At 33.7% G+C, this 15127-nt stretch overlaps 1 protein-coding gene and 1 non-coding gene across 3 annotated transcripts; both read left to right on the top strand.

The window, feature by feature from the left end:
• The first annotated feature begins 6221 nt into the window (after window positions 1-6221).
• On the top strand, window positions 6222-9078 carry LOC108194262 (glycine-rich RNA-binding protein 4, mitochondrial). 2 transcript variants are annotated; one of them, XM_017361212.2, is made up of 5 exons: window positions 6222-6375; window positions 8355-8423; window positions 8505-8611; window positions 8684-8752; window positions 9005-9078. In XM_017361212.2, the coding sequence occupies exons 1-4, from the start codon at window positions 6258-6260 to the stop codon at window positions 8729-8731; spliced, it is 342 nt and encodes a 113-aa protein (XP_017216701.1). In that variant the 5' UTR covers window positions 6222-6257; the 3' UTR covers window positions 8732-8752; window positions 9005-9078. The 2 variants fall into 2 exon arrangements, with proteins under 2 accessions (XP_017216701.1, XP_017216700.1); XM_017361211.2 differs by having other exon boundaries at window positions 8684-9078.
• A 608-nt stretch (window positions 9079-9686) lies between these two features.
• TRNAW-CCA (transfer RNA tryptophan (anticodon CCA)) lies at window positions 9687-9758 on the top strand. Its single transcript has one exon. It is a non-coding gene; the product is annotated as a tRNA-Trp (tRNA).
• Window positions 9759-15127: the final 5369 nt, after the last annotated feature.

Genomic DNA, 15127 nt, shown 5'->3' with positions numbered 1-15127 from the left:
TCACGTAAGTTGGTTCATTAGTTAATAAAGATCCCCTTCATCTCCTATTCAGGTATTTTTCCTCTTTACTCTCTCATTTTAATTCTCTCTTTTTGCATACATTGAGGACAATGCATGATTTAGGTATGGGGAGGGCTTTAGTGTAATTCTTAAAGTGTAATTCTTAAAAAATGAAAAACCCTAAAAAATGAAAAATTAGAAAAATCCAAAAATAGAGATGTTTTAGCTAAGTTGTCTTTCTCTCACTCGAACTTTAGGAGTAGTTGGTGTTAGCATGTTTTCGAAAAGTATATATATGTAGTGTCTTTTAGATAATTTGAACGTAGTTGAGTAAGGTTGTCTTTTTGAAGCTTGTATCGGCCGATTTGTACTCGTAATTCCAATATGGCACACACATTTCCACAAGACCTTTGATGGAGAGATTGTCTAGTGATATTATTCGATACCTGAGAGAGAACCCACATGTTGAAATAATGTCGAATCGAATCTTTGCGAATAAAAAAAAAAGAAAAAAAATTTAGAAAAAAAAGAAATAAAAAAGAGATAGAAAAAGAAAAGGAATAACTACTTCAATACCCATTGTTCTTTATAGATAAAATCTTTAGATAAATGGGCAAAAGTAGATTGGCTAATCTCGTTTTGTGGCCTTTGTTACTCGAGTTATTAAGTCCGTCGGGGGATTTCAAAAACTAGTGCCCTAAGACCGTTTGGTTTGGGAGTCACTGACCTAAAGCTCGCTACATGGGTAACATAGAAAGCCTAAGAAAACGGACAAAATAAAGTCAATGCAAAAAAAAGGAAAAAAAAAGAATAAGAGTTTGTGAAGTTTGGCTAGATATTTGTTTCGATAGAGATTGGGTCAGTTCAAAATTGGTTGAAAAAGAGAAAATGTTATTAGAGGATTATGATCCATCAAAGGCCTTAAATTACTTACACTCCTTGGATTTCTAGTAAATTTTTGTGTCGATTCAAGTAGATTAGAGACAACTGTATCTTGATTATTAGTAAAAGAGTCTTTGGGTCGTATCTTCCTTAAAAACAATTGTTGTTAACACCAACGAAATTAGAGTAGAGTCGAGTAGACACTTGCTAGAATGTCTCACAGATTTTATGGGTATATCTTCTGTAAACCCTTAGGAGACAAAACACCTCTTGTAGAGATCGTCTACGAGTTTAACGGGTTGGTGAACCTAAAATCACCCGTCACGCCTACGAAAAGGAGCCTAGGAATCGCATCTAGTTTTCATAGTTTATTTTCTTTTCTTTTGATTTTACTCGAGGACGAGCAAAATATAGGTATGGGGAAGTTTGATAAGTGCATATTTTTGTATATTTTAAATGCCTAATTATTGCTTGTTCTCACTTATTTATTTGTTTATTTGTCTTTTTTTAGGAAAATTGCAAAAGCTTGAAGAAATAAAAGAATAAAGCAAAAAGGAGAAAAAGATGGGAAGAAAAGGATCATAGGGGAATATTCTCAAAGAAGCATCTAGATGGGACACCTACACCCCCTCTCAACCCTAATTTTCCCCTATAAATACACATCTCCCCATCATGTTTCAAAAACCTAGGATTTTCTATTTTTAGTTCACCACAAATTTAGGGTAGCCTCCTCTTTCTTGTCTAGATTTAGTTTTAATTTGTTAGCTCTCTTCTCATTTTGTAAGCACTTTAAATATTTTAATGCAAGATTTTATTTTTGCTCTTACATTCTTGTTCTTTATATTTCCTTTGGCTATGAAATCTTCCTCTAACTACAAAGTTCAAAGTTGTTTGTAGATTGGAAGGAGCCATCTTTGGTAGCTCTCTTTATATTTAGATTTAATTTTTGGTAACTTAAACTCTAGCACAAAAATCATTTGTGTGGGGGTTAAAAATCTAGATTTAAAGGCTTTCATATATTAGTGTTATTTCGGCAATTCAGTTTTTGTATACTTGAATAACAGCGATTGTCTTTAATTAATTTATTCGGCTTGTTTTTATTAAATCTTTGTTTTGAGTACAAAGACTATTCCCCTGTTCTTACTTTATACAACCCCATCTCCTTGTTTTTAGTTTAAACACAAAACCTCATTGCTTTGTTTTTCTTTTATTAAGTCGAGTACATAACCGAGTTTATGCCGAGTCCATTGCTTTTGTTTTCGTTTTTGCTGAGTTTGGAATCGTGCAAGTCACCACTGTTTTCACCGAGTCACTATCGAGTCTTGTCACCGAGTCCAGTTAGTCAGTTAACGAGTCATCAATTCCGACTGCTGTTCTTGTGTTTTTGCTTGCTACGTTTAGAGTCTGTGGGCAGTTGATCTTTGCCGAGTCGCGTTTGAGTAGTATTAGGCGAGTTACAGTGTTTTGTTGAGTTTGTTTTTGTGTGCGTTTTCTCTGTTTCGATGGTCGAGTTTTTGAGTTGTGTTTGCTGGGTTATTTATCGCCGAGTTACTGATGTGTTTAGATGAGTTGTGAGTTTTGTTTTTGATGCCAAGTTCATGCTCTGTTTCCGAGTTTAGATTACCGAGTCTGTTGATTTTGACTTACTGTTATGATCTTGTTTGCTTGATTTTGACTCCATTTGTCCGAGTTGAAGTTGCAGAGTGTTTGCTCGAAGTTTAGTCATGTTTTCATTTTCACCGAGTTTCCGAGTCCCCTGTTTCTTTGCTGTTTGGCTGAGTCGTTTGTTTTCTGTTTTCCGAGTTGCTCAGCCGAGTTTCCGGGTTTCGAGTAGTCCTGGTTCGAGTCTTGATGTTTGTATGTTGCCTTGTCGAGAGTACTGAGTCAGCATCTGGGTTTGTGCGTTTGAGATTGCTGTGGTTACGTCTTGTTCTTTGTGTGTGTTTAGTCGAGTTCAAATTGAAGTCTGTGTTAGGTCCAGATATGATTGTAGAAGGGGGGGTTGAATACAATCAGTACCAAATCGTCGCGGAAGTGAATCTGATTGAATATGATTTGTTAATCAGATTATAATTAATTAATATAACAATGTTTGAAGTCGTTATATAATTAAAATGGTTCAGTTTTAATGTCCACTAAAGTTCGTAGAATAAATTCGACAGGGTATATTCTAGATTTAGTGATTAAAACAACCGGGTTATCAAAGCACAGAAACCTGTGGATATAACGATCAAGCAAGTTACGAACAACTTGAAAGCTTTACAAATGCTTTGATTTACAAAGTGATGAACACTTGAAATGAAGAATGCAAAGCCATATTTATAGGCAAAGCATTTGTACTTGTAAGACAATTGAAAGACAAGACAATTGTAAGTAGCAAAGACAAAGTGGCAAGGGCAAGACAATTTTAGATTGCCTTGCAAGCACAAAACACAGCAGAAAGACAATTTAATAGCTAGCAAGACAATTAACCTTCGGTAGGACAATTGCAATTGTCTTGCTGAAACCATTCGGTCAGACAATCTTGGATTGTCTTGGCAGAATGCATTCGGCCAGACAAATTAAGATTGTCTTGCAAGCATCCAGTCGGTCAGACAATCTAATTGTCTTGGCAAAGAGCACTCGGTCAGACAATCACAGAAGATTGTCTTGGCAGATGATAATCGGGCAGACAATCCAGAATTGTCTTGCTGAGTACCATTCGGTCAGACAATTAAGAATTGTCTTGTAAGCTTCAGTCAGACAATCAGGATTGTTTTGCAGGCAAAGCTTCGGTCAGACAATCTGTTTTGTCTTGGCAGCTTGAAATATTCGGTAAGACAATCTCAGATTGTCTTGCTGAGCTTGAATGGATGATTGAATGTAATTTGTAGATTATATTTAAATAGAAAATTATCCACTTAATTAATTTAATCATATAAATTCATAAATTAAATTAATTCGAGAGTGAATTAATTTAACAAATAAATTACATAATTAATTTAATTATTTGAGAAGTGGAATAATAATCTATTAAATATTTAATCACCCATTCTTCAGTAGAATTGCTTCCCATCTTCTTTAAACATTAATAACTCCGTCTTGATCAGTCGAACGAACGAACCAGCAACTCTGCTTGACTTCAAATATTCAATTTGAATAACTGATACACAGATGCACTGTCTGGTTCATCTGTATCTAGTTAAATCAAATATTCTTTGTCAAATAAACATTAAGAATTTGATTTGTTCGTCGAGTCTTCGTCTTGTAAGTACTTCTTCATTAAATGGAATCTTCTGATAACATAAAGTATAGAAACTTTATATCTTCTGAACTCCTGGACGTGCCACAAAAGATTATTTGTGCACTGAGGCTTGAACATATTAATGAACTTCTTTCAGTGATGTGCAGCAGCATCCTGGAATTTATCTGACATATAATTCCCATAAATCATTTGACTTTCTTCGTACGGATTCCGTTGACTTGCTATTTACTGAGCTTTCTTATCTGAATTGAGTTGTACCTCTTTAAATACAAATAGGCTGAACATATGCTTTTCAGTCTGCTAGTGTTGTTTTGATTGTTCGATTTCATATGTCTTTTGCTGAGCTTTTCTATTCGTTTTTCTTACTGGGTTTGTATCGAGTCGCTTGCCATGTTTTCGCTTAGTGTTCTGTAGTTATGTTGTGTGCTGCACCTTGAGTTGTTCAGATAAGTTAGTTTTTAAGTATTTTCTTTTATCTCATAGTTGATTCGCCGAGTCTGCAAGCTTGGGTCTGTAGAGTCCGTGTTGTTGAATTACAGGCGAAGTGGTATTCTGGGTTAATTTGTCGTGCTTTGTTTTGTTTCTTGTATTTAGTTCTCTGTTATTAATTTCATAGCCGTAGTTAATGTATTTTGTTTGGCAGTCCTTTTTATTAAGTTGTCTCATCACTTTCGTTAATTAATATTAGTGATTAAATTTGGTTAATTAAGGATTAACTAGATTAAAATTCTTAATTCAGTTTTATAATTATTAAAATTAGTTTTTAAAATTAAACCCACCTCACCAACTTAATTGTTCTAATCCGCCTAGATTTTAATTAAAGGATTGCGAAAATTAATTGTTAATTTCTGTGGATGAATCATAAATACTAAAACGAAGATCGTGCGCTTGCGATTTAAAAGTAATATTTCTAGCACACCCCACCGTGTATCTCCTGGCCGAGTGAAAGAAATTTCTTGATTCTTCCCTTTTTCAGAAAATAGCTCACCACTTTCTCAAAGTTTCAATGTGAGTTCATGTTGTTTTTGTCGAAGCATATCCTTTCTCTTACAAGAGCAGAGTGATAATTGGGAGGGTGTTTTGGGTACGGTGGAACAGAGGGCTTCCTCGCATCTCCTCCTTGTTTTCATCTTTGTTTTGCTGGTTGAAGCTTTCTTCCACCAATTTGTTCATTGGAGGTGCTCTCCATATTATCACCCCTTTCTTTTTTTTTTTCCTTTTTTATATTTTATTTTAAACACAATTTTAAACTTCCAACCTATTAAGTTACGTCAGATTATAAATCACAATTTTGAATTTCGTCAAGCTGACCCTCAACATTCCAGTACTACATATTCAATATTCAACAAAGTATGAAATGTCTTATTAACGGTTTGTTTGTTATTGTTTCCCTTCTTTCTACAGTTTTGGAAATACAATTTTAATTATTACATTAAGTTTTTATAAATTATATTATCACAATGACGCCCCTTAAAAATATACCTTTATCTTATTATTTTTCGAATTTTATACTCTTGCAAGTTCTATTGAGATTACAAGTCAAACTATCCCTTATATAAATATTAAAAAAAAAGATTTCTATATTCAAAACTAGTTGATATTAGTGTAAGGAGGGATTATAATCATGGATTATTACCCTATTTATCTTAATTTTGAAAGGGGGTCGTTTGGGTTAGTTTAAAAAAGTGAAATCTTACTTAAATTAAAGAAGTGGAGTAGAAGTGATAAATAAATAAGTTAATAAAATGTTTGGAAAAGAACTAGAAGTTCTGAGAGAAAAGATAGCATTCTTAACTTCTTAAAAATGTTTCTGCTTATTTACACAAACAAGTCCAAAAAAACAGAAGGTAGAAGCAACTTCCGTTTTTGGTAAACAACCACATGGTCTCGACATTTATATCTCAATCATTATTTTAGGATTTTAATTTGATAATAATCTTTAAATTTTTAATGGATTATATATAATCATTCAAAATCCAAATTAAATATTTTTTAAATTTAAATCAAATATAATTTCTTTTATGAAATTATGATATTATAATTTTATAAAATATAGAAAATAAAGTAGTTATTCCAACATTATATTATCTTTCGACTTCCGATCATGGACAATAGTCTCGAATAGGAAAATATGGTAATTGGGGGTGTGTTTGGGGCGCGGCGGAACGGAGGGCTTCCTCGCATCTCCTCCTTGTCTTCATCTTTGTTTTGCAGGTTGAAGCATTCTTCCACCAATTTATTCGTTGGAGGTTCTCTCTTTACTATCACCCCTTTCTTTTCTTTTCTTTTTTTTTTTCATTATATTTTACACTCCACTTGTTATAACCTTCCTAATAATATATAATCTCTTTGTGCTTATTTTACTAGTGTTTAAGTTTACCCGTGAGTACATAAGTGGAATGAATTTCAACTAGTTCTGAATTCATGTTCAATTACAAGCATGTTTGTAAAGCAAAATTCGACAGCCATCTCTGTGTTTCAAGTTTTGATGAATGATGATTCATTTTTAAACCTAAAATCATATAATAAAATAAGCCTCTATTATATTTGCGTGTTGGCCCCTTTATCACAATTTCAAGCAATAAGAAAACACCCCTAGAAATCCTAACGTCAGACAATGTAACATTATGAAGAAACTTCAAATTGGAAGCCTAAGAGCATCTCCAACAGTGTTCCAAGTAGGTTCCTTAAATATATATATATAATAAACAATTCAAATTCTAAAAAATAAGGATCCTATATTGATTAACAACTCCAACAATAATCCCTATTTGTGTTCCCTATCATTATTATAGTATTAAATTCAAATTCTTTTAACAAAAAGATAATAAGAATAAAGTGGGAAAGAGTGTCCAAAAAGAGAAAGTTGAATATTTCATCATTAAAAAATAAATGAGGAATGGGTTGGTGATTACCTATTTATGAGGAATGAAAAGTGGATCCTAAAGTTTAGGGAATGAGTGCTGGAGGGAATTTTCGTCCATATTCCTTAAAATTTTAGCTTAAGATGCTCTAAGCCCATATAAAATATCCCTTAGTATATACCATGTAGCGTTTCATTGTTACAAACCTAGTGGCCGTTTGGCTAAACTTATTTTTCATAAAATAGGGGCTTATTTCTGGAGAAAAGTACACAGAATCTACCTTTTTTCTTAAATAAGCCCTTTATTTTATCAAATAACTAATATGAAACACCTCTTTAATATTTATATCCAAAAAAATTCAAAAGAGATGCATTTTTTTTAAAAAAAATAACACTCACGTTATCAAAAAATTGGATGCCAAACAGGCACCAATGCTACATGATATAGTATTTTAATGTGGTATCCATGCATATTTTCAGGATGTTATATTTGTTTTTTTTGCTCCAAATTGTGATATTTAGGCCATTTTCTCACTATATTTTGTGTTATTATAATAAAAATGGTTTATTGTCCTATTGTACGTATATTTCTTTTTCGTTTTTCTTCTACCACTAAGGCCATGTTTGTTTGGAGGGATTATAATCTCCGGATTATTACTCTATTTATCTCAATTATAAGGGATTATATTTCATGAGTTTATATCCCAATCATTGTTTTAGTCCATTTCTATGTGATTATAATACCTTTTGAAGGTATTATCGCACCTTGTGAGGGATGGTATTATAATCCTATGGAAATGAATCAAAAAAGTGATTGGAATACAACCCCATGGGATTATAATCCCTTAAGTTTAAGGACAATAATGTATTATAATCCTATGGGACTAGTAATTAACATTAGCAAATAAAATACTCATATCTCAATCATTATCAAATAGAAATCTTTAATCATAAAAATGTACTATTTTTTATCCATAAGAAATGCAGTGATAGCATAAGTTCTGATTTGGGGTGGTAAATTACTCTTTATATTACTAAAACCTTGTTTCTCTTATTACATAAATTCTATTCTCAGAAGATGCTATGGTGACATACAGACATATCACTCTTGTTGCCTGCAGGCTTAGAGCCTAGTGGATGTTGTTTCATTTATATGATATACAATATATATATTTTTTTGTTCCATTGGATTAAAATGAAATACAAATATTCACCAATACGTGCTGATGACATATGTATCTTGGCCTTAAAAATTGGTCGATGCTAGAAATTATACATTAAAGTGGGTGAACAATATGAAAATGAACCTTGACCTATCCTTCCAGTAGTACAGTATTGCTTCATATTGTTCTTAATATTGGTCAGGGCTTTCTTATGACACCAATGAGACAATATTGAACGATGCATTTGATTGCCATGGGGAAATTATTGAAGGTACATTCGTTGATCCTTTTCCAATTTCTTTGGCTTCTTGTATGCTTCATGCGTTAAGAAAATTCTTTCCTCGTTTCACAGTGAAAGTCATCTGTGATCATGTCAGCGGCCGGTCCCGTGGATATGGATTTGTTCGGTTCACTTCTGAGGATGCAGCCAACAAAGCTTTAGGGGAAATGAATAACAAGGTGTGTGTGAGTATTTTTGCTTCAATTTTCTGGCTCCAATGTTGTTACTGATGCACTCATTTCCCATTTCAGTTATTAGATGGCAGAAACATTCGTGTTCACTATGCACTCAAGAGATGACTAAATTGCGGGATTACCCAGGTTCGATTCTTTAGGCTTTGTCGCTGATGGCTGCAATTGCTCTTATTTCGTATATGAAGCAATAGTTATTACTGGAATATTTCAAGTACTTCGAGTCGTGCCAAAAGATATCAGTTCCACGTTTTTCGGAGGAATATTTTAGGCACTTGAGTCATGGCATGAAGAGATCGGTTGCATGTCCCTCTCAAGAGGGACAAGTCTGTTTAAAGTCAGATGACAGCTTTCTAATTATTTGTGTTTGTTTCTTGGCAGTACCTGTACTTGGGATAATTTTTAATCTGTTTACCTGCAAAAGCAATTATGAATCACAGGTGGTAGTTCATATACTCTGGAAGGGATAAGAATATTAACGTGTGTTGTATAATTGTATCCGTTTCGCCTCTCAGGCAAGGCAGATGGAAGAGAAAAGAGTTACTAGAAACAGTGTAAACAAGGTCATAAAAGTGATCATGACCAAGATGGTATATGCCCAACTTCCCAATATGTTAAACTGACATATGGCCGACCTTTTCATGTGATTATTCTTGCGTAGGTCTCTTGCACTGCACTTGAGCATGAATTTAAGAGAATTGCTTAATTAGCTCAGTATGATATACGATGGACACGGGATGATTATTGGCCTCAGGGTGATAATTTATTTCCTAGATCTTTGTAAATTTGTTTCAAGTAATATTATTTTTGGGTTTTACCCTGTACTGCTGAACCAAATACTCTTAAGTCTTATAACTAATAAGCTATGGGTACTGGCCTCGGAATAAGTTATCTGAAATGTCAAAAAACAAGAAGAAAACTTTCATTATTCTTGAATTAGTGTCAAGTCAGAGAAAATATCGTGGATTTATCTATTATGTTAATTTTAGAAGGAAATATGTTAATTTTCATATGAAATGTGATAACATGCCTTATATATATTAATTTCCAATTAATGAGAAATGGATCTGTGGCGCAATGGTAGCGCGTCTGACTCCAGATCAGAAGGTTGCGTGTTCGATTCACGTCAGGTTCATTATTTTTTATATCATATTGTATCATTTTAACAGTTGGATGATTCTTCTTCTTTCCAACTCAACTAGAATAATATTCACCACAATTGGATATTCTCACACACACAAAGGGACTATTTACTTTATTTCATGCCAAAACTTTATTCTATTATGCTCATAGGCTAGGTGGTTCTTGGCTTCTTGCTAACTCGCCAACTTTTATTCCTCCCCCAAGTAAAAACATGTTCAAAAGAATATTTCTGATTATGAACCGCAGAAAGAGGCGGAAGAATAAGATGCAAAGCTTATCATCTTGGTATATTTGAAAAAGTTATGGCCTATATATAACTATCCTCCATTTTTGGTACTTGAGCAGAGAGCAAAAAGATAGCAAGTTAAGCTAGCACACAGGGCAACCATGTTTTCAAGCTCTTTCGACGAAAATCATGCCAACTACCAACCATATTACAGTTGGAACAGGGCCAACTCAAATGAGGACAATACTCATGTTCCAAGTGCAGTAACAATAATTCCGTATGCTTTGGTCTCGCCTGGTTTTGGTCAGTACCAAGATCCTGGTCAGTTCAACAACATGATGACATACGAAGGCGCAGCACCACGCCTCATGACTGGCCAGCACCAAAAACATCAGCATGCTCCCCAGGCTCACAAGGGAAGAGTTCTTTTCGCGGAGCATGACACAATTACTGATCATGCTCCACAGGCTCGTAAGGGTAGAGTTCATCTTGAAGCGCACGATACTATTACTGAAGTTGTGGATCAGAAGAATGGAAGACTTCAAGTTCATCAAGATAGTATTGATGCTGATGCTGATGGATTCATCAGGTTGAAGCACAAGACTTTCGAGCTTTCCAAGTGGGAAACCTTCAAAGGGTATTAGGGTGATCAAATTGCCAGATGATATATATCTATTGCACAAGTGATTTTCATTTCAGTTACATATAAATAATGTATCAAGGTACCATATCTTGGCACACTATTGTACTGTATGGTACACTATTGTCCTGTGTTATGTATGATTCATCTTCGAAAGTAATATCAGAATCTTCACTTACGCATTGCCATAATGACAAATCTTCTTTGTTTTTCCGACGTGGGACTTGGGTTTGAAACCCACTCAATAGAAAGCTGGTGCCTTGTGACAAAAGTGGGATAAATGTGAAGAAATGTGAAGCACTGCTTACTCTTTTGTTGAGAAACTAAGGATGAACTACAAAGAAGAATGAAGATAGATGCTGAGCTCAAAGTTCTCATGGTGTCCTGCTAGGATATGCAACTGAACTCAAAGTTCTCTTCAAGAACATTTGTTAGGCTGAGATTCGTTGCTTAATATGTTAGCGGATTGAAGTAGGCTTAAAACGTTGCTTAATATGTGTGCTACAGGATTACGATGATGCTTTTTGAGCCATGGTAAGTAGCCATATTCATCAGAAACTGATGACTCTGGTGGAGATCCAAGGCAGCAAGGCTAATGGGAATAGGGAAGGTTTGTTTTGACTTGGATTTGAGATTTTTTGATGAGATCAGGATCTAGTGAAGGAATGGATTTGAAAAATTATATACAGAAAAAAATTATATACAGAAAGAGTAGTGATTGTTTCTGTACGACAGTGTAGTGGACAACATAGTTACGTTGTGTTTGGTTGGTGCGACTGAAAATGGTGGAAATTAAATTAAATTTGAACAATAATTATGTTGAATGTTTAATAGTTTTATTGAAGTACTCCGAAGATGTTTAGCGAACAGGTGACATTACGTGTGATGATTCATGTCTAGGCTCTCTTGCACTGCACTTGAGCAAGAAAGGAAACACAAAAAATTGGTCTGTATGATGGACTTGCTTGGACACGTGTGATTAATGTGTTTAGGTGATAGCTAAATCCCAGGTGCATGTGTTTGCTCAAATCAATGAAAAATCTTCTTCTTCTTGCATGGCCGAAGACTATTTGCCAAATGATGTGATGAGCAGAGCCGGGCCTGAGGGTGTGCAGAGTGTTCGACGGAAGGGTGTGTGATTAATGTGTTTAGGTGATAGCTAAATCCCAGGTGCATGTGTTTGCTCAAATCAATGAAAAATCTTCTTCTTCTTGCATGGCCGAAGACTATTTGCCAAATGATGTGATGAGCAGAGCCGGGCCTGAGGGTGTGCAGAGTGTTCGACGGAAGGGTGTGTGATTAATGTGTTTAGGTGATAGCTAAATCCCAGGTGCATGTGTTTGCTCAAATCAATGAAAAATCTTCTTCTTCTTGCATGGCCGAAGACTATTTGCCAAATGATGTGATGAGCAGAGCCGGGCCTGAGGGTGTGCAGAGTGTTCGACGGAAGGGTGTGTGATTAATGTGTTTAGGTGATAGCTAAATCCCAGGTGCATGTGTTTGCTCAAATCAATGAAAAATCTTCTTCTTCTTGCATGGCCGAAGACTATTTGCCAAATGATGTGATGAGCAGAGCCGGGCCTGAGGGTGTGCAGAGTGTTCGACGGAAGGGTGTGCAGAGTGTTCGACGGAACAGGGCCCTAAAATATCAGGGGCACATTTTTTTTTATGTAGGTTTATATATATGTATAGTCAAAATGAAAAAAAATAGCTAAAAAAGTAAATTTTATTTTTAAGATTAAAAAATTGTAAATGAAAAAAAAATTAAAAAATGTTATACACTTCAATAATTTTTAAATGTTATCTTAAATAAGTTATATAAATTCTAAAAAAATACTAATATCATAATCATGTTAATAGAAATAAATACTTGCATTGAAAATAATGGCATTGAAAATTGTAAAAGTTACCCTGCTCTCGAGATAAAATTCTAATTTAACTGCTAACTTCAATGACTTCATTAAAATTCTACTTATACTATTTTTTTTCTTTCTTAATGACCATATACAATATTATATCATTAAAATAATGATTCAATCTTTAGTAACTAATTTATTTTAAATTATATTTATTTTTAATTTATACATGCATATATATATATATATATATATATATATATATATATATTAAATATGAAACAAGTAATTTAAATATAAAATGCATTGAATAATGGGTTTATATAATTTTAAAACAAGTATACCTCTAATATAAATTAAAATTGTTAAAGTTGCTGAAATCATACTTGAGCTCAACAATGTCGCAGGAGAGATTGAATGGATTAGCACCGTTATCCATAGAAAATAGTTTGCTAGAGAATGTAGATTATAAAAATATTATTAGTGATTTTGCTTCAAAAAATGCTAGAAGAACAATTTTCAGATAATTTTATATTATCTATGTACTCTTTTTATTTCTCAACAATTTTCAGTTAATTTTTGTAATATGAAAAAAATATTTTATGCACTTTAATTGTGATATGATTTTTACAGTTTTGTGTCAATTTTTATTCTTTCATGTACTTATATTTTTAGACTATTAGAGCAGTATTAGGGCACACTTTTTACATTTTGCACAGGGCACAATAAATCTCAGGCACAGCCCTGGTGATGAGCACATCTGTTCATGTGCCAGAGTTTGGCCAATGAATACCTTGATTACAAATGAGAAAAGAGAAGGCCCTCGGTATCATAAATTAGAGTTAAAACATTCAAATATCACGTTATGAAAATATGGTTTTGACACCAGGGACAGAATAAGGGGCATGGGGTGGCCATGGGTGATGAGATCCCAAAATCTTCCCTTAGGCTTGAATTGTTTTTATTTTGAGTATAAAAATTGATTATATAATCATTCGGTACCTTTAAAAATTTCTCCAAAAACTTGTATTTATTCAATTTTGAGTATAAAAATTGATTATAGAGTTCATTTGGTCCCCACAAACTAACAAATCTCGATGGTCCCTTCAAATATATTTAGAAATCTCATGTAAATTTTTTATACATACAAATTCATGAACGAAATCTTAATTGTTGGAATGTATTTTTTGTATAAAAAAATTTCGCCCCTCCAATTATATTTTTGTGATTCCCTCCTATCGGTACCATTCTAATACGTTATATCATGTAGCGTTAAACTGATAAATGCAATATGATGTAGTATTTGAGAATAATATACAAGCGTTTGGATTAGATTTTTTAGAATTCTTAAATGTAATCTAATACGTTATATCATGCAACGTTAGATTGATAAAACGCAATATGATATAACGTTTTAAAATAATGCTACCTAGGTCGGGATTAAATTTTAGGATTTACACTTGTTTTTCTAATGAATTTAGACTAAATCAAAGGATAAACATTATTTTTTGAAATTGTGATACTGAGGGTCAATACCCGTACAAATGTAGTAACATAAACTTTATATATATTAAATTTAATTAAGAGAAATGTGAAAAATATTATGATAAAATATATTCAATCTATTTTAAAACATTAATTTTATTGTTAAAATAATAAAAAACCAGTTTTAAAAATTCGGACAATTTACCCAAAGTGAGAATAATATAGCTAGTTAGGTACATAGGAGCTACATAGGTACATAGGAGTACATAGGCCTAAACTTTCTACTCCCTCCATTTCTTTTTCTTCCCACGTTTGATACGTGGGTTGGACTGTTTATTATATGAGACAATTACTAATTTACGTCTAATTTATAATATTAAATATAATCGTGAGCGATTTTTTTGAATTCTGTTAGGTCCCGATAGATGGTTTAATTAAGCTAGAAGGGGGGTTGAATAGCTTAATCACCAATTAAAAATATTTATGTCGTTTTAAAAAGTTTTCACCCCTTCTTTAGAACTTGTATCGAGAGTATTGGCAGTTACGTGCGGAAGTGTAAGAAAAGAAAAGGAAAATATCACACGAGCGATTTTATCCTGGTTCGCGGTGGCTAACTCAACCCTTGGAGTCCACTCACCCCTAGTCCAGTCCCCGAGCTCCTCCCCGGACTCGAGATTTTCTCTACTATAAAGAACTCCTTTACAGTAGGCGGAGAAGCCTTTACAAATATATATCTTGGAGCGCAACTCTTCGTTACCTCCTCACTATAAATGTAAATAACAAGACTTGTCTCGGAACGTAACTATCCTTGTTACTTCCTCAAAGTCGTTGCACCTCCAGTGGTCTTTGTACTTCTAAACCTTTCGCCGGTCTTGGATCTTAGGTATTAGGTCTTGGGTCTTTCCTCTTCTTCACGGTGCGATGACTATCAACTCCCCGTCAATACGTCAAAGACTTGGGTCTTAGAACGAAGATCACCTCACTTCACTTCACCTCACTGCAAAAGTTAGAACACAATATCCACAAACAAATATATCCTTGTTTTATAAAAGTTTTGGTTCCGCAAGTTTTAGTCCAATTCTAACCACTTTGAAATTAGTCGATTATAACGTTTAAGTATGGTGGTTAAGTCGTTGGTTCAATTTTAACAAATT

Source organism: Daucus carota, chromosome 7, assembly GCF_001625215.2.
Source record: "Daucus carota subsp. sativus chromosome 7, DH1 v3.0, whole genome shotgun sequence".
Lineage (NCBI taxonomy): Eukaryota > Viridiplantae > Streptophyta > Magnoliopsida > Apiales > Apiaceae > Daucus > Daucus carota.
This window is presented reverse-complemented; position numbering and strand designations above follow the sequence as displayed.